Genomic DNA, 25,363 nt, shown 5'->3' on the forward strand with positions numbered 1-25,363 from the left:
TTGACTGTCCCTTTGGTATCTTTCGTCCCTCTTTTAGTATTTTCTTGGAACAGCAATTTTGAAACAACATACTGTTTAGGAATCCTGATGCACAGAATGTTCTCAGACATTTGTAAATATGATAACAAATGGTTAATCATATGAGATTTGCACCAATAACAGAAGATATTGTATGTAGAATCTGATCTATCAATTAAAGGAGGAAAAATAAAAATCAGCTTCTTTAATCTCTATACCACAGGTCAGAATCCTATATTTTTTTCCATGTAAGCAGATATATTAATTAATAAGTAAATCTCACCATTGAATATTGTTTTCCTGTTTTTAAAGACTTTTCTTGAAAGTGGGCATTTGGTGATTCAATTTTTTTCGAAATGATTCGAAAATAAATTACTATCGTTTACTCTTGCATTAAAGGAATAATTGCATGCCTATTGATGTCTGCTCTATAGTCGGGTTGTTGTCACTTTGACACATTCCCAATTTCCTTTCTCAATTCTATTTCACAATTAAGACATTATTTCACTGACTTTTTATATCCCTTTGTGATGTTTTTTAACACTTATGAAAATATCAATTACCAAACTTTGAACTCAAATTTTAAATGATGCACCATTTTTCAAATCTACGACCAGGCAAAATTTAAAGTTTAAAAATTTCTCCAAACAAAAAAATCTAAATTTAGCCTGCAGGTAGGGTGGTCCATTAAAGTTGAAAATTAACTGGCTAAGTTACTCCACTAATATTTCAAACTAGAAAAGAAGCTAAGAAGCAAGCTGTAAGCACACACATACAGAGAAAGAGATAGAGAGGCCATTGTTTTCCATTTCAAACAATTTGGACATTTGTTTACTAGTATGGCCAAGTTATTGTTCATCTCTGTCTTCTATATTAGTTTCTGGTGTTTGAGGGGGTGTACTAGCGGTATATTAGATAAAGTAAAAGGCTTTGGAAAGTTTACATATCTATTTCGGAGCCATATATTTCAATCATCCTAACATAACTGAATAACAACATAAAAACAAATACCAAATACAAATTCAAGGACTTATTGATATGCGGAAAATGAACCAAATATCATGATATCAATTAATATAAATTTGCATTTTGCCGAAAGCGGGAATTACAAAGTAAAAGAGGGACAAAAGATACCAAAGGGACACTCATAAATCTAAAAGAAACTGACAACGCCATGGCTAAAAATGAAAAGGACAAACAAACAACAGCACACATGACACATCATTGAAAACTAAAGAATAAACAACACGAACCCCACCAAAAAACTAGGGGTGATCTCAGGTGCTCCGGAAGGGTAAGCAGATCCTGCTCCACATGTGGCACCCGTCGTGTTGCTTATGTGATATCAAATCCGGTAAATAGTCTAATTCAGTAGGTCACATTCATGAAAGGGAAGGGGATTGTAGTTACGACGTAAGGAACATATCCGATATCATTTGTGAAACGGTTATTCCATAACGGTCAACCAACTCGTTATGGCATCCGTAAAATTTACGAAGGGATGATTTCAACTTCACCATTACGAACTCCTGGTTTAATAGCTTCCTTGTGAGCAGCAACCCTCTATCAAGAAAATCATGATAGGAAATGCAAGCACGCGAATATCGTATCAATTGGGAGATACATACCCCGTATGCAGTAAATATGTTTTGTATCAGATTGTCATTCTTTAATCATTAATGTAGATGAAGGATATCAGTTAAGCGTAAAATACACGCAATTTGTAATAATCCAAAGACAGTTGCCACATGTGGAGCAGGATCTGTTTACCCTTCCGGAGCACATGAGATCACCCGAGTTTTTGGTGGGGTTTTGTGTTGCTTAGTCATTTAGTTTTCTTTGTTGTGTCTTGTGTATTTTTTTTGTTTGTTTGGTAGTCATGGCATTGTAAGTTTATTTTTGATCTATAAGTTTGACTGTCCCTCTAGTATATTTCGCTGTCTTTTAGATCGATAAGAAAAATCATGAAATATGAAAAGAAAATCAATAATAATTTTTGACCGAACAATTTTCGTGTCATACTACATCAATATGTTTGATTATCATAACATCTCGTTTATGGATGACATTGATGACATATTATCAACTGACCAATACATTTTGATATGAACGGTGTTGTCATTAACTTGTAAACTATTTTCAAAGCATTTGGCCGAGCTGGATAATTGTCTTGTATGCCCTGTCTGTAACTCAAAGGTATTTTGTAATTTTTTTAAACAGCATTGTTATCCTACATTCTATGCTTAAATGTTTTTTTTGTTTTGGGGGGGGGGGGGGGATTATAATTTAATATTGAAATATCAGAGTTTTTTGTAGTTATATTTTGGAAATCTTTACTTCTTCCTTTTGGTATATGACAATTACCCCACAAGTTAAGGCTTACATGATAAGTCATTGGAAAAAATATTTTAAAAAAGAAAACATAACATACAAAAGAAAACAAGCAACAAGAAAAAAGACCAAACACAATTTAAAATATTTTAGTGCATTTAAATGAAATAATTTTCATACTCATAACGTTTTAATACGAAGAATATTGTTTTTATGAACAGCATAAGAAATATTCGTAGATTTTAACATTTTGTTATTTGATCGTCACTGATGCGTCTTTTATAGAAGAAACGCGCGACTGGCGTAAATATAAAATTTCAATCCTGGTATCTATGATGAGTTTATGTCCTGTTGCCAAAAAAGCAGAAAATGTCACTGTTTCCAACAATATTGACATTTGTTTGTACACTAGATACACATCAATATGATAGATTTATATATCATAATATCTCGTTTTGAGACGACATATATTATCAATTATCAAAATTATTCTCTACCTTTTAGTTCTTATAAAAAGAAAAGAAAGGTTTATCAAGAGAAGAATAATGGTGATGTTAAAATAGAGGCAACGGTAGTATACCGCTGTTTAAAAGTCATTAATCGATTGAGAGAAAAACAAATCCGGGTTACAAACTAAAACAGAAAACAAATCAACTATAACAGGAAAAAACGAAAAAACAGAACCACTGAAGAGCACAAAAAAAAAACAAACCCGACAACGTAACATACTTAGAAACAAACTATTAGATAACAACTGTCCTATTCATGACTTGGTACAGGACAATTTTAGCTGGTTTTGTAGCTAACCAAACCTCTCTATGACAATATTAAAACAACTAATGTTACATTTAAGTTACATTTATGCATACTTCAAGAAAAATCAATGTAGCACTTGCAGTGAAAAGAGTACATACAAAACCGTTTTTTTCTTAATTCTTTGATTTTATTGTATTTAAAAGTTTATATTTTATAGAATCTAATTTCATACGCAAAATATTGTTTTATAAAAAATTTTCGTTAAATTATTTTCATTTTGCAAAAAAATAAATACATCACTGACAGAAAAGGTCATTGTTTCCCTACAATCTGGCCGTTTGTTTGCTCATTATCATGCTATATAGACATCAATAAAATTGATAAACTATTTTATCTCATAGATACATTATCAACTGTCCAATAAGTATAAATATATACTGTGTTGTCAATAACTTGTAAACTGATGCTCTTGAAAGAATACGATGGATTCAAAGCATTTGGCTGGGCAGGATAATTGTATTGTATGCCCTGTCTGCAACTCAAGGTATTTTGTCATCTTTTAACATGTTTAAACAGTATTGAATCTCACGTTAATATGCATCTACCATTTGTGTATTACAACTATTCCACAAGCTTACACGATACGTCATTGCAAATAACGCTATAAAAGATAAAACAAAACATAAAAAAAACAAATAAACAAACGACCAAGCTAATGTAAAATATTTATCTGTATGTAGATTAAACTATTTTGGACTCGGAATTTATTTTTGAACAGACACTTTAAAAAGATTGAAATGAGCAAATTTTTTGACAAAGGAACGTAAACAAATATACACATGCATATATCGTAATTAGCGAAAATGAAACCTACGAAAAGAACCAAAAAATATTTCAATGACTGTGTTACGTATACAACTTCATACTCGTGCTTTAACTTTAAAGTATGAGTTGAAAGAAAACAAATGGTTTCATAATAAACATGCGATATGTATGGTAAAATGGTTTTGTAACTTCTAATGATAACAGCAGTCTGCGATAATAAAGTCTTCAATAAAAGCATTTATCAATTTGAAATCAGTAATGACGGGAATTATTGAAATACCCTTAAGTATTTAGTGTTCTTTCTAAATTGTGTTTATTTATAAAACGTTAGTGCTAAAAGGAATACAATTTTTCTCAACCTTTAAGCTCTAACTAAAAAAAAAGGTTGATATAGATAACTGAACAATAACGAGATTATCAAATACGATTTCGTCAAATAGAAAACGACTTTATGCAAGTGCATGTATACATGTAAATATTAAAGAATTTGATTGATTTATTAACATTTAAATACGAAGTAAAAGATGGATTTTGGCCTCTTTTGTAGGGTTCTTATAACAACTTAATTTTCAAATAGTTACAAACTTTCCGTAGAGATGTTTTATTTGCCCGAAATATGTTAACCGATACATTGATATTTTAAAAGGTTTAATTCTATATGACGCAGCTTATATATATATATATATAGAGTCTATAAGAATCTACCAACCAGTAAATATATATGATACGCATATCGATCAGATTAATTTTATTGAGACAGCCTCAAAATAAAGGGTAATATACATCATCTTAAAGTCTGTATACCCAAGTAAACTCATATGATACTTGTAAATTCAAATGGAGGTATAGTCAGACTCAGACCAAAAACCAAAAAAAAAAGCGATAGCAAGTCGTTCTGATTTTGATGTTTTGCCCGATATGCTACCAAGAAGTAAGTTTCACAAGCAACCTGAATGATGACATAAAATGAGTAATATCAAAGGTTGATTAAATGTCACAATAGTGTAAACAGTGAGCAGTAAACAACACCTAATGAGTTACTTCTGTTCTTGAAAAGAGTTCTACTGAATAAAGATTATAAATTTATGGATAGTTCTGATAACGGTGTATATGGAGTTAACAATTACACAGAAAACTTTATCAATAAAGGATTTTCTATAAAAATGCAAAATATCATTTATACTACTATACGACTCATTTTGTTGTGTAGATTTGGTATCAATTTACTATCTAGTAGATACCAATATTACTGGGTTGTATGATAAATTGGAACAACATAGATATAATTCTTACCAACCGTCATATATTTTCACTCTATTTATCAGATGATAGTTCAATTTTTGTTACTAGTTATTGATATTTTGTGCTTCAACAAGTTCATATGTTGGTTTATCTTATTTTCTGTTTGTGTTACGTAATTCTGTATCGTATTTCTGTTTTTATTTTTTTTTATTATTTGTCTTGTTTTGTTTTGTTTTTTTTTAATAACGAGAGAGAGAGATTTGATAATTTATATCACGACATCACAGTGGGTTTGCTTACATATCATTTTCATATTATTAACTTTTTACTTACCAATTTTCCAGACTGTCGATCATTTGCTATTAAAGTAACATGCAAACTTCAAAATCAAAAGTCTGCATACCCGTTTTTTTTTTATTTAATTATTATTTTCATTAAAAAAAAATGCTTGAGTAATATAATTTCATACGAAAAATATTGTTTTATATTCGTTATAAAAACTTTTCGTCGAATAAGTATAAGTCCTGCACTAAAAGGTGCATGCCAATTATCTGCTGTTTGTTTTTTTTTTTATTACAGACATTTGTTTAGAAATGACAAAGTTAAGGCAGGAGTGTTTGCAGCCAACTGTGAAAGTTGTGGACATTTCATTAAATTTCGTTTGAAATCTGATATCAACTCTAAAATTACAGTAACTATTAATGGACAGCAGTACACAGGTAATGTAAATGTACTTTTCATGTAAGCATATATCACGGTAGGTATAGTGTCCGGCTAGGATCGTGGTTTTTCGAGTGATTTGGTCCATTTTTTTCGAGTGTAGTTCGGGCTTTTTCGAGTGATAAAACATGCGATAAGTTCAATTAACGGGTATTTCGTAATTATTACAGTTTTTAACATGACTTCCCATCTTATATTGAATACTATATATGTTTTGATCAACAGAGAATCTCAATTTCCTTGTATTTATTTAATGAATCAGTGTTTGTTATTGTCCGGTTTTTTTCGAGAGCAACTGTGATTTCGTCCGGGTTTTTAGACAAATGGTCCGGGTTTTTTGCAGAAAATTTTAAGGTATTCTAGGCTTTAAAAAATGACTTTTTCAAGTTTATAACTGTAATTAAGTGAAGGACAATGTCATATTTTCCCAATAAGTCATCAAAAACATCAAAATGATTTTTTTTTCAATTTAATGCAAATATTCTGTTTGGAGAGCGTTATATTTTCTACTTTCCAGTGTTCATTTAGATATAACTTGATCCTTAACAAAACGGTGTCTCGAACATTATGCAGGGGTCTCATTTTCATTTTAACTTCCTTTCATGCTACTTTTGATTTTACAGTTAATAATATTTCTTGTGGTGAACTCCGAAGATTAATAAAAGAAACCTATTAATAAAATAACATAAAAAAAACACACACACTTAATCCCTGGAATTTTATTGCCATTGCACATAAAATGTGAATAACATTTCAGATAAAATCAACAATGAAATGAATAGATCATTAGCCTAAATATGATCCTTTAGCAATGATAGACAAATACAAAATGTGTATATCATATGCTATCACCAGCTAGATTGTCCAGTGCATCGAACGACACTAGGAACAACATTTTAATATCTTGATTAATATTCATATTTTCCACTTTTTAGACACTTTTCTTTTACAAGGGGGTTATCATGGTGTTTAGTTGCTGTATACCAATTATTATATTTGCATAATCAGACGCCTCCTCACAGTACTAGCATTTAGTCATTTTCGGTTTCCATTTCTTAAACAATAGAATAAATAATACAAGATACAAGACAAATAGATCATGAAATATATCCTAAGATGTATACTCTTTTAAGAACATACATCTCATCTTATACAATATATGCATGTACGTCTCAGTTCGATTTGTCTATGCTTATGTTCCGGACCATATGAGTATTAGGACCATACGCGTATATATTTTATATGGTCAAACTGCAAACTGTACGCGTATGTTCGGACCATATGATAGATATAGGAAGATGTGGTATATGTGCCGATGAGACAACTCTCCCTCAAAATAACAATTTATAAAGGTAAACCATTATAGGCCAAGGTACGGCCTTCAACGCGGGGCCTTGGCTTACACCGTACAGCAAGCTATGAAGGGCCCCTTAAACTACAAAATGTAGTTCAAAACAATTCAAACGGGAAAACTAACGGTTTAGGGATGGGGTGGGGTAGGAAAAAAAATTTAAACGAAAGATATAGTTATGTTATTTATCGAAAAAAGTAATAAAGTGGCAAAAAATATATTGTTTTGGGGATAGAAGGGCGAAAAAATAAGTGCCCAAGGGAAACTCTAATTTGGAAACATATATGTATATCTTCTCATATATGTTATGATGGTATGATACCAAACCCCTAACGGGAAGAATTTTGCCTGATATTCACACGATGAAGACATAATCTTTCAATCAGTTTAATTGAAGTCTGGAGCTGGCATGTCAGTTAACTGCTAGTAGTCTGTTGTTATTTATGTATTATTTTAATTTTTTTTTTTTTTTTGGTTTCATCTTTTGGTTTCATCTTCTGACATCAGACTCGGACTTCTCTTGAACTGAATTTCATGTGCGTATTGTTAAACTTTTACTTTTCTACATTGGCTAGAGGTATAGGGGAGTTGAGATCTCATAAACATGTTTAACCCCACCGCATTTTTGCGCCTGTCCCAAGTCAGGAGCCTTTGGCCGTTGTTAGTATATATATATGTTTAAGGGCCAGCTGAAGGACGCCTCCGGGTGCTGAAATTTCCCGCTGCATTGAAGACCTGTTGGTGACCTTCTACTGTTGTCTGTTCTTTGGTCGGGTTGTTGTCTCTTTGACACATTCACTATTTCCATTCTCAATTTTATACATTAGAAACGATTCAATAAAACAATAGACTTATCTATAACAATGACGGTTACATGAATTGTATTAATTTTAAAGTTCAAAGGCTACACAAAACAGCACAAGTTACAAGTTGAAACCCATTGTCTTTCAATTAATTGTCTAAGTTGGGTGTATCTGTTTTCTGTCCGTCTCTAGTATCAATTATTAGACTCTTTATCATATCGATTTTTTTTGTCAGTTAGTAAAACAGTTGAACTCTTTGTTTAATAGTTCATTAAGACATTTTTGGAAGTAACATGTATCTTCCAAGTCGACAGTTCAGTAATAGTCATCCAATGAGGTCCAAATACTTATATGGTCCGGAACACTCACAATGCAAGTTATAAGATTGAGAAAAAGAATATATATACAAATGAACGATACTGGTTTCATGATAAAATGCAAGTATTGATATACCATGTGCCTTGAAAGTACTTAATTTGAGCCTTTATTTTATAGTTTTTAAACGTAAACACATAAGATTTTTAGCTATAAGAAATGTGTATAATCACTCGATAAAAAAAGGACACACTCGAAAAAGCCCGGACTGCTCTCGGAAAAACCCGGACATGAAAAACTGAATTTGCTCTCAAAATGTCGTTTTCAATGCAATAACAATAATTTTTGTAAAGTGTCTGTATATCTAAGGATACAGAGAATCCATGTATGCATTTCCGTCGACATTTGCATTGGTATGTGTAAGAAAATGGCTTTATTCGGTACTTTGGAATAAAAGCATTTTAAGTTTGAATTTAACTTTTTAAACGAAAATTAATGTCATAATGATACTATCTTTATATCTCAAATGTTAACATATCATGTACAACCTTGTTTATCAAACTGAAGCTTCTATATCACGTCTTGTTAGAAAAGAAGTCTGTTTGTTTACATTTTTGATCATATTCACTCGAAAAAAAGTGGTCACACTCGAAAAAGCCCTATCAAATCACTCGAAAAACCAAGATCCTAGCCGGACACTATGCCTACCGTGTATATACTCATATAATAAAATTAACGGTACCAATTTTCTTGCACCAGATGCGCATTTCGACAATACATGTCTCTTCAGTGATGCTCGTGGCCAAAATGTTTTGAAATCAAAAGCTTATATAAAAGATGAACTATTCCCAAGACTAAACACAATTTCTTATTTGAGTAATCATTAAAAAGTGCTACAAAATATTTCTAAACTAAGTCTTTTTACTTGAAATGACACAGATTCATAAAAATGTAGCAAATTTTCTATAACCTTTTAACCTTTTGAAAATACATTTCTTTGGAAGGAGTTGTTCCCTTTTCTATAAATGTGTGCAAAAAGACCAAGTTTACGAGTTTTATTTGTATTACAAAGCAAAGCACCGCGAATCGTTCTATCGTTTCCTAGACCTAACATAAATCACGCATAAGAAACTATGCATGAACATATATCTGTTGTTTTAAACCCAAAGCAGAACATTTACGTGAATGATGTATGTTATCAACATTTTAACGGAGGTGTCAACCAAGCGTTGACACAAGAATAATCGAAATTCGGTCAAAATGATCCACACAACACATAATTATTCAAGCAATTCATCAAATCTGAATAAAAGCATGCTCAGACAAGAGGGATCAACAAACTCATTATAGATGCCAGGATTGAAATTTTATATTTACGCCAGACGCGCGTTTCGTCTACAAAAGACTCATCAGTGACGCTAAATAATTGAAAACGATATCATACTATCTTTCATTGCCTGTCTTGATTCAAAGAAAAGCTTTTGGATGTTTTTGTATGCATACTTTAAAACATTTATAAAATCTCACAAATTCAATATGCTTTATTGGGTGTACTTGTTTTCTAATTATAGTTGGAAATGAATATCCGCCATCAACTAAACTTAACACGTACTTACGGAAAGAGAGGATCTCTGTCGGAACCAAAGTGATGTGTCATGAAGGCGGCTGTGGTATCTGTCTTGTGGAGGCAAAGTTATATGAACCGATGTCTGATACAAAGAAGAGTTACCCTATCAACTCTGTAAGGACGAATTATCTTTTCTTTCTGATATCAATAAAAGAAGATAATTGTTATATTACACACTAACAAAACAAAACATAATAATTATTAAAACACTTTTTTGATATCATTTTAAGATATAAGAAACATTATTTTGTATGTTAGTTGTTATTATTATCATATAGGATAGGTTAAAACATTTTTTTATTATCAGGTTTCATTTCTTTAAATTACATATAATTTATATATGTGTCCACTCAACATATTTCTTTTTTAAATTTTACAGTGCCTTTGTCCATTATTCATGTGTGATGGGTGGGAGATAACTACCATAGAAGGTATAAGTGACATTGTCCCAAAACGTCTGGCCAAGTACAACGGTTCTCAGTGTGGATTCTGCAGTCCTGGTCAGGTCATGAATATGCATGCGTAAGTGAATCAGCTTTTTATACATTTGAATCAATATACACGCATAGGTATAGCTACATTGTATACCACAATTAAGTTATAATACAATTAATTAATTTGAGTGATGTTTGATATCTCTTGTTTAAAAAAATTCCCACTGCTACATTAAATTCTGTTTTTAATTTCTACATGACACCAGCAATTTGCTGCTTAAAATAATCAATGGTTGAATAATATCGTCGTATTTCCTAACTATGGATTAGAAGGATGTATCGTGACAGTTTTTGACGACTCCCCTCTTTTGAATTTACATTTGAGTTCGGTATTTTAGTTATACCTTTTTCACTCTGTTTTCGCCTGTATCAGCTAATACGTTTGCATTAACAAAAAATCCCTTTTCAGATTATTAGAACAAAACGAGGGAAACGTTTCAATGAAACAAGTGGAGGATGCTTATGATGATGTTATTTGCAGATGTACTGGTATGTAAATATAAAAACATAAACGTATTAGACAGATTTCGTTTTAAATTTGAAAAAAAGAATTTGTTAATTACTTATATTGAGCTTTGAGCCAGCATTTAGTGAATACTAGAACGCGTTTTGCTAATTTGTATTGATATTTATGGAATATTGATAGATAGTCTCATTTCAAACCAAAAAACGAACTGGCTTATATTTTCAAGAAGTGAATTTGAAATGAATTTGCAGTGTTATCCCTATTTTTACGAACGGATAAAAACTATATATCTGGCATTTTTAGTAGCATAACCTTATACACAATAAATTTATTGGTATAATTTGTTTTTCCTTATTAAATTTTTAAAATCTTTACAGGTTATCGACCAATATTGGATGCCATGAAATCATTTGCACAAGACTCTCCAGATTTGAAGAAAACAACTACTGTAGATATTGAGGTAAACATACGAATTGAAAAATCAGAAGCAAGTCACTCTGTTAAAATCAAAATTTTGAATATATCAGATAGCAGTTAGAAATACTACTTTTACGAAGGTGTTAATTGACCTTCACAAACGGGTGTCTGGTACCGCCATTGATAACACACAATTAACGATGATACACTGCAAACTAACAAACCTTTCTAGATGAGTACATATCCAAAAACCACATCGCTATGAATCGATTGATTGTTAATGCGAGGCGAAAGATACCAAAGGAACATTCAAACTAATTATTCGAAAACAACATGTAAATGTCATTGCACCAAAAACAAGAGTGGCTCAGGTGCCAATGAAGGATAAGAAGATCATGTTCCAAATTTGCCATCCGTCGTGTGGCTTGTGATCGTACAGACCTCATGATAAGTCTCAATCGGTAGATCACATTCGTGGAAACGAGTGTAATGTGGCTATGAAAATAAATGAGCTGATCATCTGTGAAACGGTCAACCAAGGCATGAGTTCAAACTTCATCTCTTGGAACTTTTGTTTAAAAAGTTGTAATTTAACAACGTATCTGACGTATTGGCTGTTTGACGGCAGTTAAAAACATTCTAAGACGAAATGAGTAATGTTCACTGTCATGTATACACAAACATTATTAATTCAAGCGTATTCGCCTTAAAAAATGTGTATGTTTTGTCTACCTTTATATATTGATGCATATGCTTGTTGGACGTGTTTATCATTATTTAATTTTAAGAAGAACATATAATTTTCACCCCAAATGACTTTTTTGAAACACTAAGGATTTTTTTATCCCAGGCATAGATACCCTTAGCCGTATTTGGCACAACTTTTTGGAATTTTGGGTCCTCAAAGCTCTTCAACTTTGTATTTGTTTGGCTTTATAACTATTTTGATCTGAGCTTCACTGATGAGTCTTATGTAGACGAAACGCGCGTCTGGCGTATTAAATTATATTCCTTGTACTTTTGATAACTATTTACACTTGCTTGTATTTGTATCACTTATTGAGATATATCTTGATATCTTGTAAGAAATACCTCTTTACTGTACACATCCGATAGTAATTATTCTAAAATTTACAATAGGAGCTAGGAAAAACTTATTGTCATAAAACTGGTAAGCGTTGCCATGGTGAATGTCATCCACGAAAAGGACAACAACTTCAAATTGTGGGAAGTGATGCTGTATGGTATAGACCTGACACATTTGATGAACTTTTCAAAATATTAGCAGACAACTCTGGAAAGAAAACCAGGATGGTGTTTGGTAACACCGGACAAGGTACTAAAGGGGAATAAGCGTTCATGAAGAAATCTCAATATCTCAAAAACTTCACATAAAAGTAAATAGCACCAAAAACTCTCATTGACGTACAAGTACAAAGTGATTGATCTGAAAATTTAAAGACAAAATTTAACATTTGACAAAGCAGAATAACACATTATAATTTTCAAGCGTCCGAAGTAATTTTCTGGATTTACCTTCATAAGAAAAAGCTAAATGACAAACAAGGACATAGAAATACTAGCTAACTTCATTTTGAGGTCAACTTTGCATGAGGAGTTAAAACCTTTAGTTCCTTAACCATTTCTGTGACTTCGTGAAAGGTTTGTTATAAATCATGTCAATACCGAAGTACTGACTACTTATGCAAATAACAATAAGAACACTCCATGAAGAAATTATTGAATATTTTAAAACTGAAATTGTATTTCATGTTCACTAATTGTGCAACTTATACACGGTGGGTATGGTTGTCCTACGAGAGAACGTTCTGTGCTGGTGATTTGGTCCTGTCAGGTGCTGGTGGGTCCTGATTCTGTGCTGGTGGGTTTGTTTACATTGTATCAGAACGGCAATAAAACGACTGTTTTGTTGCTTAATTTTTCTCTGATGCGTCATTTGTACCATGCAAAGTATATTACAACAATATTATATTGCAAAAGTCGTGCAAGTTCGTTAAACGAAATTGTCCTGACGCTGTGCTGGTGATAAGAAAAACGGTCCTGGTTCTGTGCTCCTATGTCCTGGTTCTGTGCCTTTATATTTTAGTTAAAAGTGGCATATATTCAAGATCATTGATGCTGTACTGTTATTGACTAATTAGCTGGTGTCTGCTTTCTTGTAATTGACATTGTTGTGAATCTGTTTACTGTTATTATGAGAGAAAAAAATACCCCTATTTTTAATTTTTTTTTTTAAATTAACTGTAATCTTATTTATAGGCCTGTTAATGGAACCCTTCTTGCCCCCTTTTAAGATAAGAAAATATGTTTACGATTTTCGGGATTACGATCATTTTGCAAGATCACGTTTGTTGTCAATGGACAAATGTCCATAAGAAACCAAAGGAAGTATGTGTTAACAACCACACGTCATCGTACGACCTTCAACAATAACCCATAAAATAAAAATGTAAAAGGTTTTGCATAAAAATGAAGAGCAAAAATATAGAACAAAGGACTTTCTGAGCTTTTGAATCATACGTCTTTAGCAGCTTAAAACACATTTGTTTGTGCACAATTTAGTGCTGACTATAAGAATGACAATAGTATTGCGGGTTTGTTTGTTTGGTTTTTTTTTTTGGAGGGGGGGGGGGGGGGGGGGATGGGGGATAAGTTAGAGCGAGGTTACAGTGAAAGTTTTAAGCTTGGAATAGTTTCCCGTAAGATTTAAAAGTTGTATTTTAAAAGAAAAATGTACCTTATAGCTATTAAGAATCACTTGCTGTATCTGTAAGATTTTTTCAACATAATTGTTTTGTCTGAACGGTTATCAGGTATTTTGTTTCGAAAGTTCGATAGAACACTAAAACAAAATTCACTATTTTATGAAAGGGCAGACTAGAATATGTCAGAGAATGAAGACGAGTTAACCTAGAGAACATTAACAAAACTAAGATTTCTTAGCTTTTTCATTTCAAAATTCCAAAATAAATAAATATTTTTGATAAAGAATTACGGGGAGGAAGTGAACAATGTGTCCTACTTTTCTATATTCAAATATTTTTTATGAATAAAAATCAAATGTGCCTTAATTATAATTGAAAATGAGTAAATGGAAAAAAATACCCAACTAAAATACATTTTTATTTTAATAATGGTAATATCACTAAGCTTTTAAGTTTTGTGTGTCAAACACACCATCTCTGTAATAATGACTCCTTACTAAGATATTCCACTTCATCCATTTTTTTGTTGCGTTTTTTGATATTTTGAATTCTTAGTATTATTATATTAAAATGTAGCCTTAATTTATATTTAAAAAAACTGAATCTGAAGCCAGATATATCAAACATTTTTGTTTCCATCTATCCGTTTTCAGGACTTTAACAATCAACGTAAACACGCCTTGAAAGTAAAATACGTACTCGGGTGTCTGTAATCGACCATTTTTAGACACCCTCCTAAAAAAACAAGCCGGGGCTGGGGTTAAGAGATGCAAATTAAGTACTTAGATCAATAATTTATCTTTTCGTGTATGGTTTATGACCCCTTCTTTGGCCTGTCAACAGTACGAAATGTGCAAACTGCAATAGTATCAAAACAGCACAGACAATGAATAATAGAGATATAATTTTGTACATATATCAAGGGGAAACTTCTTGCAAAGCATTATTATTGATAGTTCATTATTGTATTAAGTAGAAAAAGAGAATTTGGTGAAAATAAAATCACTATTTTTGTAGAAAATTCATAGACTTTTGTACAGAGATGTGTGTTATGTTTAGCATGGGATCAACACAAGGGTACATTGTCCTTAAAAATCTATTTAAAAGTATTTGAAACTACCGTTTGCTTTGTTAATTATGCCTTCAATTTCAAAGATTAAAATATCTCGTAGCTTCATACTAACAATTGAGTATAAAACAAGTATATAAGTTTAAAAAAGAAATTCTTAGATTAAACACCTACATTTAACTTTAAAAGGGCATAACAGTTTAAAACAATAAAAATCTACACACACAAAAAACTGGCTTAATTTCAACTGGTTATCAACCCGAATCGCTATAAGATCATATATAAGCTCACCTGTGTCGAGGGGTCGTGTGAGGTTCATGTATTGTCTTGGCGTCCGCAATTATAAAAAGATCTTTTCTGAAATTACTTGACCAAATGTTACCAAATGATTTTTCAAGAGTGAATCTAGGAAAAACAATATTCATCAACAAACATGACCACTGTCTGTTAAAATGTATTCGAGTTTTTAGTTACAGCCGATTCCATTGAGTATGTAGGCAAAGGTAATATCTTTGGTTAGCTTGTTTGTTAGCTAAACCGTGAAGTCATTGTTAGGTAAGGTATACTACCCTCCTTTCGAAGTAGCCTGGTCCTACAGACAGAAAGATGTGTCATTTGTTGGACTAGTCTACACTTAAAGTAGGATAGTTTACATAACCTAACAATGACTTTTCTGTTCAGCAAGCAAGATAACCAACGATATTCCCTTTGTCTACAAACTCATTGAAATCGGCTTTAATAATGCAAAAGTTCAAACAATTAGGGCAAAACTTACCGAGTAAAAAAAATCAAAAGGCAAATGTCTATCTACCTTGCATATTTCAGAAAATTCAGATCAGATAACGAAACTGGGTCCAGCAACATTTATAAGCAATTTAAGATTTTGACCCTCACAGCTTCCATTTACCACACATATTCTCGTTACAACGAAATTTGACACATAAAATGAAATATATAGTATTGTGGAATTTTTAACTTGTGTTCAATTCATTGGTTACATCTTTTACTAGGATAACAAGTATGAGCTGGGTAAAATATTTCAGAAAAGAAGATGGAAATGTGAAAGTTTCCGTGCGTCAGGTGCGTCAGGTGCAACAGCATGCGAACAGCTAACATGCCTCGTCATGGTGGAAGCTAAAAAGTCCACGAAAATTTGATTTAAAACCTTTATTCGTTCCAACAGAGTTATTGAGATTTTGTTGAGGATTTAACCATCTACGACAACAAGATTTTTTTTTAGAATTTACAGCTCTTGACTTCTATAAATATATGCAAAGCAAACCATTGATCAAATTGCTTGCTATGATTGTTTGGATGTTTGTAAACGACAGGTAAGTAGTCTGTTTACTATATACTAGAATTTGTTTGGACAATAAACATTAACTTCAATTCCTGTCAGTTTGTATTTGTCCAATCAAATCCCAGTATGTATTGAAACTCCGCCTACCTATTGTTTGAAAACATCCAAGCAAACATAGCAAGCAATTCAATCAAAGTTTTTTTGCATGCTTTTATAGAAGAGCTGTACTATATAATGCAAAGAAGCGTTTAAGTCTTTCGCCAAAAAATACTATCAATTTCGTTTTGTCCTATGTAAACTTCCGTACCATTTCCTTCCATTCATGATCATTAAATTGAACTGTAAAATATGTCTTGGTACCTTCTTTATTCCTTTATAAGTCTTATGTAAACATAATTATGACAATAACTGTTGTGAGCACAAGAATCACTGCACACTTTTAAAGTTCTGCTTCATCAAACATTAAAATGTGAACTTAAGTTTTGAGACTTTTTTAATCGACACGATTGGGATTTTTGTATATGAGAACATGGTTTATCTATTAGTTGAAAATGCGGCTTTGAACTAGCTTTCAGTACCTGCGAGCATTCGTTGTTCAATAATGTGTGTCTTTGTGTTATTATTTTATGTGATAAATTGTTGTGTTGCACTGTAACAATGAAGGAGGAAATGAGGAGGGTTGGTTGGGTGGAAGTGGGGAGGGGTATGCGGAGCGCTAACAAACTTGTCTATGCGGCATGGGCTTTGATGTTGTTGAATCATCAATGTAAGGGGCATTTAATATCTTAATAAAACTATTCTTATTTTAGATACTACATGTATATATTGTTATCTGATATTGGACGAAAGATGTTGCTCTTTTATGTAATTATGTAATACAAGTTACGATCATTTGAAAACACATATTAAACAGCCAAATGGATGCATAAGAGCTGAAATAGGAGTCATATATCCTATTGACAACAATTTTCTGCCCAATTTTATTGATTTTGTAACATTTGTTTCAAATATGACCAACTTCTTATCCAAAATCACCAGCACCGTATCAGGACCCACCAGCACAGTGACAGGACCCACCAGCACAGTATCAGGACATGAATAAATTGAGAAAATGCTAAATTTTAATAAATTGCAATGTTTTTTTTCACAAAATAGTTTTGTCGTGTGGATTGCGGTATAGAAAGCGGACTCTATGAGCATTTTTGTTTTATTTTTTCAGTTCTAGATTTTCTGAAAATGAGCATTTTTGTGTTACATTTACTGAAACAGTTTAGAGGGTCACCTTTTTAATAGTTTACATATGAACCTATAAGAAACAAAATTGAAAAATCTCAACTGTTTTCTTCCATTTTTTATGAATGAAAACGTCAAAAATCATCATTTTCGTCTTTGTTTACATTTTTTCATTGATCACCAGCACCCGTCAGGACCGAATCACCAGCACAGAACGTTCTCTCGCAGGACAACCATACCCACCGTGTTATACGTGGTAATAATTAATTTTGAAGAAAATTGAAATCTGTATGAATTGATCTAAAGTTGTATACAATACATTCAGGGATATACAACCAAGAGCTAGATATGGCTGGGTTTGATGTCCTGGTTGATATCAGAGGAATACAAGGCTTATACAGTGTAAATGTAAGTAAGATTTTTCGTTTTGGAAACATTAAAATGCATAACATTAAAATTTAGTTGGATAGCACTTCTCTTGAGCTCGTTCGATCCATATCGACGAAAACACTAAAGACTGCTGTATAATTTGAATCACAATGCTGAGGAACCACATATTTTCTATTAACTTGATAATCATCTATTACAAAATGCACAAGAATATTGTTAACTTATATAACTCATGTGAAAACTTGGGGACCATTTATCCGATTTTTTCAGCATTGAGAAAGGCTGTGCACTAAGCGAATCATTGTCGCAACATCTTGATATCTCACTGCTGATTTGGAATTGTGTATAATTTTGAATTTACCTTTTATACTACTAATAATATATAAGCATATTGTGCATTATTTCACTTGCATTATCATATATTGTCGATATTCAAGGTATATTGTAAACATTCAGTATATATATTAAGCCAGAGTTTAATTCCCTGTTTTTTTCCGTTTTAGTTTGATCCTACAGTTGTTTTAGGAGCAGGTTTGTCTATTACCCAGTTAATAGATATCTTTACCAGAACCCAATCAACACCTTCTTTCGGATATCTAGCAAACATCAAAGAAATGCTAATGAGAGTAGCTGGTAGATCAGTGCGCAGTGTAAGTTGTTTATATCTCATTAAAATGTAAACTTCAACTTATTTTTCTAAATTTTCGCAAATTATATATAAGAATAAAATGTTTGAAAATTTGCTGATCACAGACATGTAAAGACATACTTAATTGCATATTTGCCTTTCGTAAATGATAAATTAAAGACATAATCCCTCTAGAAGTGTTTGACAACTACATATCTTCTTATGCTATCGATTAATTGCAAATATTTTTCTTTTATTTCCAATTTATAAATTAAACAGATGGCCTCTTGGGCGGGTAACCTCATGTTGAAACATCTTCATCCAGAATTTCAGTCAGATGTCTACGTTTCTTTGGAAGCAGCTAATGTTAAACTTATAATAGGTAAGCTATCTTTTTTCACAAACAGATTCTTATTGAAAAAAGATGAGTATGGTTTACTTCAATGACACCGCAAACCAACACAGAAAAACAAGGAAAAAACCTAAATATTGTTAAATAATGAGTTTGCAACAATAGACGAATGTTCATATCATATCACAACAAATATTGTCCATATAATTTCTAGATGTAATGTTATTTGTTTGAAGTCCAATTGTTGTCAAATCTGAATATGAGTTACTATATAAAAGAAGAGGTTACTTAATAAAAACAAGTAAAATTCTTTTAAAAGTAAAGCTACATTTTGTCTACTGGATACAAATAAATTCATTATGGTTAGCTATGTTCACCAATGCCATACTCATGAAACATTTGCATTTTTTAAAATCAAAGTGCCGTTCACACCAAAAATGAAACACGAAAGTAACAGTATGATGATTGTTCTTAACACTTGTTTGTTTATTACTATGTACATATATTAGGCCGTTAGTTTTCTCGTTTGAATTGTTTTACATTTTTCATTTCGGGGCCTTTTATAGCCGACTATGCGGTATGGACTTTGCTATTTGTTATAGACCGTACGGTGAACTTTTGTCTCTTGTAAAGAGATGTCTCATTTGCAATCATACCACATCTCCTTTTTTATATTAATGGGTTGACACGGTAAACGTATCATGCAGATATGTATTCACCGACCACCACTCTCAGTTGAATTATTACAGTCCTTAAAATTGTGGATTAGATGACAAATCTAAGAACATAAAACATGTCGCTAGTAATTGGCCGTTTCAGAATCTAAAGCATCATGGGTAATTTCATTGTTCGTACCCCAAAGTGAAAATAACGTTACGTCATTGGTTGAATTTCCATTGTTTATAACGTTTTAAACCAATCAAAACGCTTTGGTGTACGCTTTTGAAAATATTACCCAGGATGCATTAGATTCTGAAACGGCGAATTGGAGGCAGAGACATATCGTATCATTTGACAGAGCCTTAGACAAGGAATCCTAAAGTGAACACATCTTGTATATATTTATACATAGAATTAAAGTGGAGAAGAGAATAATATAGAATTTTTAATCTCCTAGAAAGGACTCTCAATGGTTATCTTTATATAATGTATATATTTAGCTATAATACTATGAAACTACAACAAGTCTTTACTATTATGTGTTGACATAAGCTTAAAAAATCATATTACCCAGTATTGCCCAGTATTACCTGGGAGTATTGCCCAGCCTGGGAAAACCCGGGTTTCCCCGCCCAGTAAAACCCGGGCGGGTAATACTTTGCCAACCCTGTTTGATAGTATGTATATTTCAACTTTATAAATGAAACACATACAGTGGAAATTGGTCTTACCTCCGTCTGGTCAGAATAAATACAAAAATAAATGTTTTTATAAGAGACGACAAAAAAATCAAAATTGAATATGCTGCATTAGTCTCAAATAATATTTAACTGTGAGGGCAGCTTAAAATTCAGTTGCAAAGAGTACTTCAATATTTGTGGAATATTACACATATAAGAACATTTGCTTATTATTTTTGTCTCTTTCCAGCGAATAGTGCTGGTTCTAACACGATACCTATCAGCCAGTTTCTTAAGACAGATATGACAAACAAAGTGATAGTTGCCATGGAGGTACCAGCTATGACTGACGATTACATTGTCAGACTATATAAGGTTGCTCAAAGGGCAGAGGTCAGTAGTTAATTAGCTATTTCAAAAGAAATAATTCCATAAAAGTCATTACATAGTATTTCTATATAGGATCACAAACTTATTTTACAAATCGCAGTAGTCTTTATATAGATCAAAAGTAAATTTCATATGTAAATGTGGATAGAATGTGTGAATTAAATTTACAAAATGTGAAAAAAGAAGAGGGACGAAAGATACCAAAGGGACAGTCAAACTCATAAATCCAAAAGAAACTGACAACACCATGGCTAAAAACGAAAAAGAAAAACAAACAACAGCACACATGACACAACATAGAAAACTAAAGAATAAACAACACGAACCCCACTAAAAACTAGGGGTGATCTCAGGTGCTCCGGAAGGGTAAGCAGATCCTGCTCCACATGTGGCACTCGTCCTGTTGCTTATGTGATAACAAATCCGGTAAATAGTCTAATTCGGTAGGTCACATTCATGAAAGGGAAGGGGATTGTAGTTACGACGTAAGGAACATATCCGATATCATTTGTGAAATGGTTATTCCATAACCGTCAACCAACTCGTGATGGCGTCCGTAAAATTTACGAAGGGATGATTTCAACTTCACCATTTGGAACTCTTGTTTTAATAGCTTCCTTGTGAGCAGCAACCCTCTATCAAGAAAATCATGATAGGAAATGCAAGCACGGGAATATCGTATCAATTGGGAAATATATACCCCGTATTCAGGTGGTGGTGCTGGAATGTTGCTACTTAGAAATGGAAATTTCACAATTGGAAAGCTGAAATCATCTCTTTTGTAGTAAAGTTTTGTTTTCAACCGACCCTCATTGTAAATTTCTAGATGTAAGTCAAGATATGAGGCCGACTTAACTGTATCTGTAGTATCCTTTATCTCTAGCTCGATGGGATAGATGCGTTCCACATAGTCATCAAATTTTGAATTATTTAGTGAAAGAACATCATCTATATAGCACTTATGTTACATGTTAACTTCCTGATAAAACTTATTCCGTATTATATATGAACTAATCTTTTTCATACTTTTACAGAACTCACATTCCTTTGTAAATGCTGGTGTTAGAATGAAAGTTGACACAAACAATAAATTTCTAGTGATGGAAAAACCTTGTATTGTCTTCTCTGGAATTTCCAAAGATTTTGTAAGAAAACATATTGTTATTTATTATATGCAAAATTACACAAAAACATCCGGGTAAAAAAATAAGATTTCCAATTTAACACCTATCCACCTCTAATCAAAAAGTAAATCACAAAAATACTGCACCCAGAGGGAATTTCTAAACGGGAAGTCCCTAAACACATGGCAAAATCAAAAGCTCTAACACACCAAAAGCTCTAATACATCAAAAGCATGGGTAACAACTGTCATATTCCTGACTAGGTACAAACTTTTTCTTATGTAGAAAATGGTGGATCGAACCTGATTTTATGGCTAGCATAACCTCTTACCTGTATGATAGTCGCATAAAAAAATCAAAAGAAATAAAATACTATTGTATGAATCAAAATCACTGAAATGAACTGAAACTATATTTGAATTTCACAGTGGAACAAGCTTTTAGATACAAGTAGTGCATGTTTAAGTAACACACTGCGCTCTAGCAAATTAGTTGTAATAAATGTAGTTTACTGACTTTACAATCCCATAAATCCATAAATCCACTAAGGGAGCTACCATTTGATTTTTAGGGGGGGGGGGGGGGGCTAGGATTAAATTTGAAAAAAAATAGAAAAAAAAGAGTTTTGAGTAAAAAAAAAAAAGGCAGGATGAGACGCTTGCAAAAAAAAAAAAAAAGTCAGGACGCCAATTTAGGTAAAAAAAAAAGTCAGGATAAACTAAAAAATAAAAAGGCAGGACCGAACAGAGTGAAAAATAAAAAAGGCAGGACAGAGATTACAGCTAAAAAAAAATGCAGGACACAATTTTTCATCCTAGCCCCCCCCCCCCATAAAAATCAAATGGTAGCTCCCTAAGAGGATACAAAATAAATCAAGGTAAAAATCTAAAACTGAGTGGATCGAATGAACTCCAAAATGAAATATGACTCATAATTTCGAGCGTCCTAAGCGCGTTTCTGATCTAATCTTTTTCTTGAATATTCAATCTTAAAGATTCCAAAGCTTGGTATGCATATATACAGATCAGGACAAGGTGCGTCGATAGGGTAGGCGTTATACGTCATGCATATATCACCCGCCCGGCAAATACATATAGGTTTTATTAGCTAATGTTCGTCAGTTGAGCACTGGTTAAAATCAAGTTAAATGGAATTAATCCAAATCTCGTAAACCCAAACCCTGTGGTGAAAATTATATAATAACTCTAATTTTTAAGATTCACGCAGTACAGACTGAAACTTACCTCGCAGGCAAATCATTGGTAGACCCATCTGTAATACAAGGTAAGATGTATCTCACAACATACCTAGCAAGCGGGTATAATATTTACAGATATATACAGAGAATTAGGGAATCATAAATCCAATGTTAGCCATTGATGAGTCTCATGTAGACACAAATGATCATCTGGCGTTCCAAATAATGAGAATTATTTAGGTTTGTTTTGTTTTAACCTTCCAAACATACTAAGACACTGAAGACGAATAATTCACAGTGTACTCTAAAAACTAGGTGTCTGTCTTATAAATAAGCATACTGAAGTGAATAATTGCAAAATTCAGAGGCAAAAAAGGAGTTTAACGATTTCAAATCTCATATATCCATGAAGAACATGCAACTCCAGCTAAATATTTGTGTATGTAAACGCCATACGATAGGGCAGGTGGTATGTCACTGCTACGAATTGAGAAGTTGACAATTGTTGAAATTTAATCATGACTTTTGTCATAGAGTCTAGTTTGAAGTCCTCCGTCTGTATTAGAATCAAATAAAAATAAAACAACTCCTGTTTTCATGTTTATTAAATATATGAGATGCAAGAACTCACTGAAACGTTTATTAATGAATGACAGCGCATCATCATTGTATCTGAAAGAAAAACTAAAAATAAATTTAAAGATACATTTTCTTTTTGTATCCGTGAACTAAACCTAAACTGTTTCTGTAAGTTGATTGGCTGTGCTATTAGTTGGTAGAGATTAATCAATTTTACGGACGCCATCACGAGTTGGTTGACTCTTATGGTATAACCGTTTCCCAAATGATATCTAATATGTTACTTACGTCGCAACTGCAATCCCCTTCCCTTTCATAAATGTGACCTACCGAATTAGACTATTTACCGGTTTTGTTATCTCATAAGCAACACGACGGGTGACACATGTGGTGTAGGATCTGCTTACTCTTCCGGAGCACCTGAGATCACCCTAGTTTTTGGTGGGGTTCGTGTTGTTTACTTTTGAGTCTATGTTGTGTCATGTGTATTATTGTTTGTTTTTCTTTTTCATTTTTAGCCATGGTGTTGTCAGTTTATTTTCAATTTATGAGTTTCACTGTCCCTCTGGTATCTTTCGTCCCTCTTTTAATCATTTTAAATTATTTGCTTTATCTGCAGGCGCATTGACTACTCTTGCATCTGAAGTTAATCCAGATCCTAACATTGATGCTGTTGAGCCTAGTGTCGCATACAGAAAGAACGTAGCAATAGGATATCTTTACAGTGTAAGTGATTTTATTATCCTAACTTTCTACATATACATCGCCTTGATATAGCCTTTTTTGTACTGATACAGCGTAAAGCAATAACTTATCAATCTTCATGTGCCAATGCGTGGTTATAACCGTGCATTCTCTACTGAAAACTGCAAAAGAAATAAAAACTAATTAAAAATATGTTGCATCATAACTTTTGTTATTATTTGGTAAAAATATAACTATCATATCTTCATTTGTTTTTGTATAAAACAAATTAGAAAAAAGCAATCTTTTATTAAACGAATTAAGTAATTACTCTGGTATATAAATATAGTACATTAAATTATTCATCGAACTTATCGTTCATTTTGTCAAATTTAACACCTTAACGGGGTAAAATAATTAGCAACACATATTTTTAAATAATTAAAAATATAAATTAATCAAATTTTGTACATAACTCGGGGATTCGGTTTTCTACTATCATTATAGCGAATGGTCTTAATGATCTATCTAAGATATGAATTTTTGTCGATATGATTTGCTTCATGTGACACTGAATGATTCTATAGTAGCCAACAGATTAAATTTGGGAATTTATATTCATCATATACTTGTAACATGAAGACAAAAAAATCCCAAATATAGTCTATAGATTATATCGATAGTATCATTTAAAAATATCCTGAAATGATGACTTTCTTTGTTAATTCATTCTAATGAGACAGTTTTTGTGTATTTACCTTGCATTAAGGGAAAAAAACTGTTTCTAAGATAGCTTCCTATTTATTAGCAACAATACGGGCGAATATAATTCTGTTTACAAATAATGATAATAAAAATGAAAAATGACGGAAAACACGAAAAAAAGAGGAAACGGTTGCCACCTTCCTTTATGACAGCCTTTGTTATATTAGATTGAACAAGACGATTCTTAACTAAAATATTTTGAATAAATACATTGTTGAGG

At 32.2% G+C, this 25,363-nt stretch overlaps 1 protein-coding gene across 1 annotated transcript in view; it reads left to right on the forward strand.

The window, feature by feature from the left end:
- Window positions 1-3,517: 3,517 nt before the first annotated feature.
- The window catches only part of LOC143082981 (uncharacterized), a 42,727-nt gene continuing 20,881 nt past the window's right edge, over window positions 3,518-25,363 (forward strand). The window contains exons 1-14 of the mRNA XM_076259042.1: window positions 3,518-3,649; window positions 5,752-5,891; window positions 9,933-10,102; window positions 10,368-10,510; window positions 10,892-10,971; window positions 11,326-11,408; window positions 12,506-12,701; window positions 18,019-18,101; window positions 18,587-18,733; window positions 18,991-19,093; window positions 20,654-20,796; window positions 21,828-21,938; window positions 23,135-23,201; window positions 24,314-24,420. Coding sequence (XP_076115157.1) covers window positions 3,588-3,649; window positions 5,752-5,891; window positions 9,933-10,102; window positions 10,368-10,510; window positions 10,892-10,971; window positions 11,326-11,408; window positions 12,506-12,701; window positions 18,019-18,101; window positions 18,587-18,733; window positions 18,991-19,093; window positions 20,654-20,796; window positions 21,828-21,938; window positions 23,135-23,201; window positions 24,314-24,420 — 1,635 coding nt within the window. The 5' untranslated portion in view covers window positions 3,518-3,587. The remainder of the gene's footprint in view (window positions 3,650-5,751; window positions 5,892-9,932; window positions 10,103-10,367; window positions 10,511-10,891; window positions 10,972-11,325; window positions 11,409-12,505; window positions 12,702-18,018; window positions 18,102-18,586; window positions 18,734-18,990; window positions 19,094-20,653; window positions 20,797-21,827; window positions 21,939-23,134; window positions 23,202-24,313; window positions 24,421-25,363) is intronic.

This window comes from Mytilus galloprovincialis, chromosome 7 (assembly GCF_965363235.1).
Source record: "Mytilus galloprovincialis chromosome 7, xbMytGall1.hap1.1, whole genome shotgun sequence".
Classification (NCBI taxonomy): domain Eukaryota; kingdom Metazoa; phylum Mollusca; class Bivalvia; order Mytilida; family Mytilidae; genus Mytilus; species Mytilus galloprovincialis.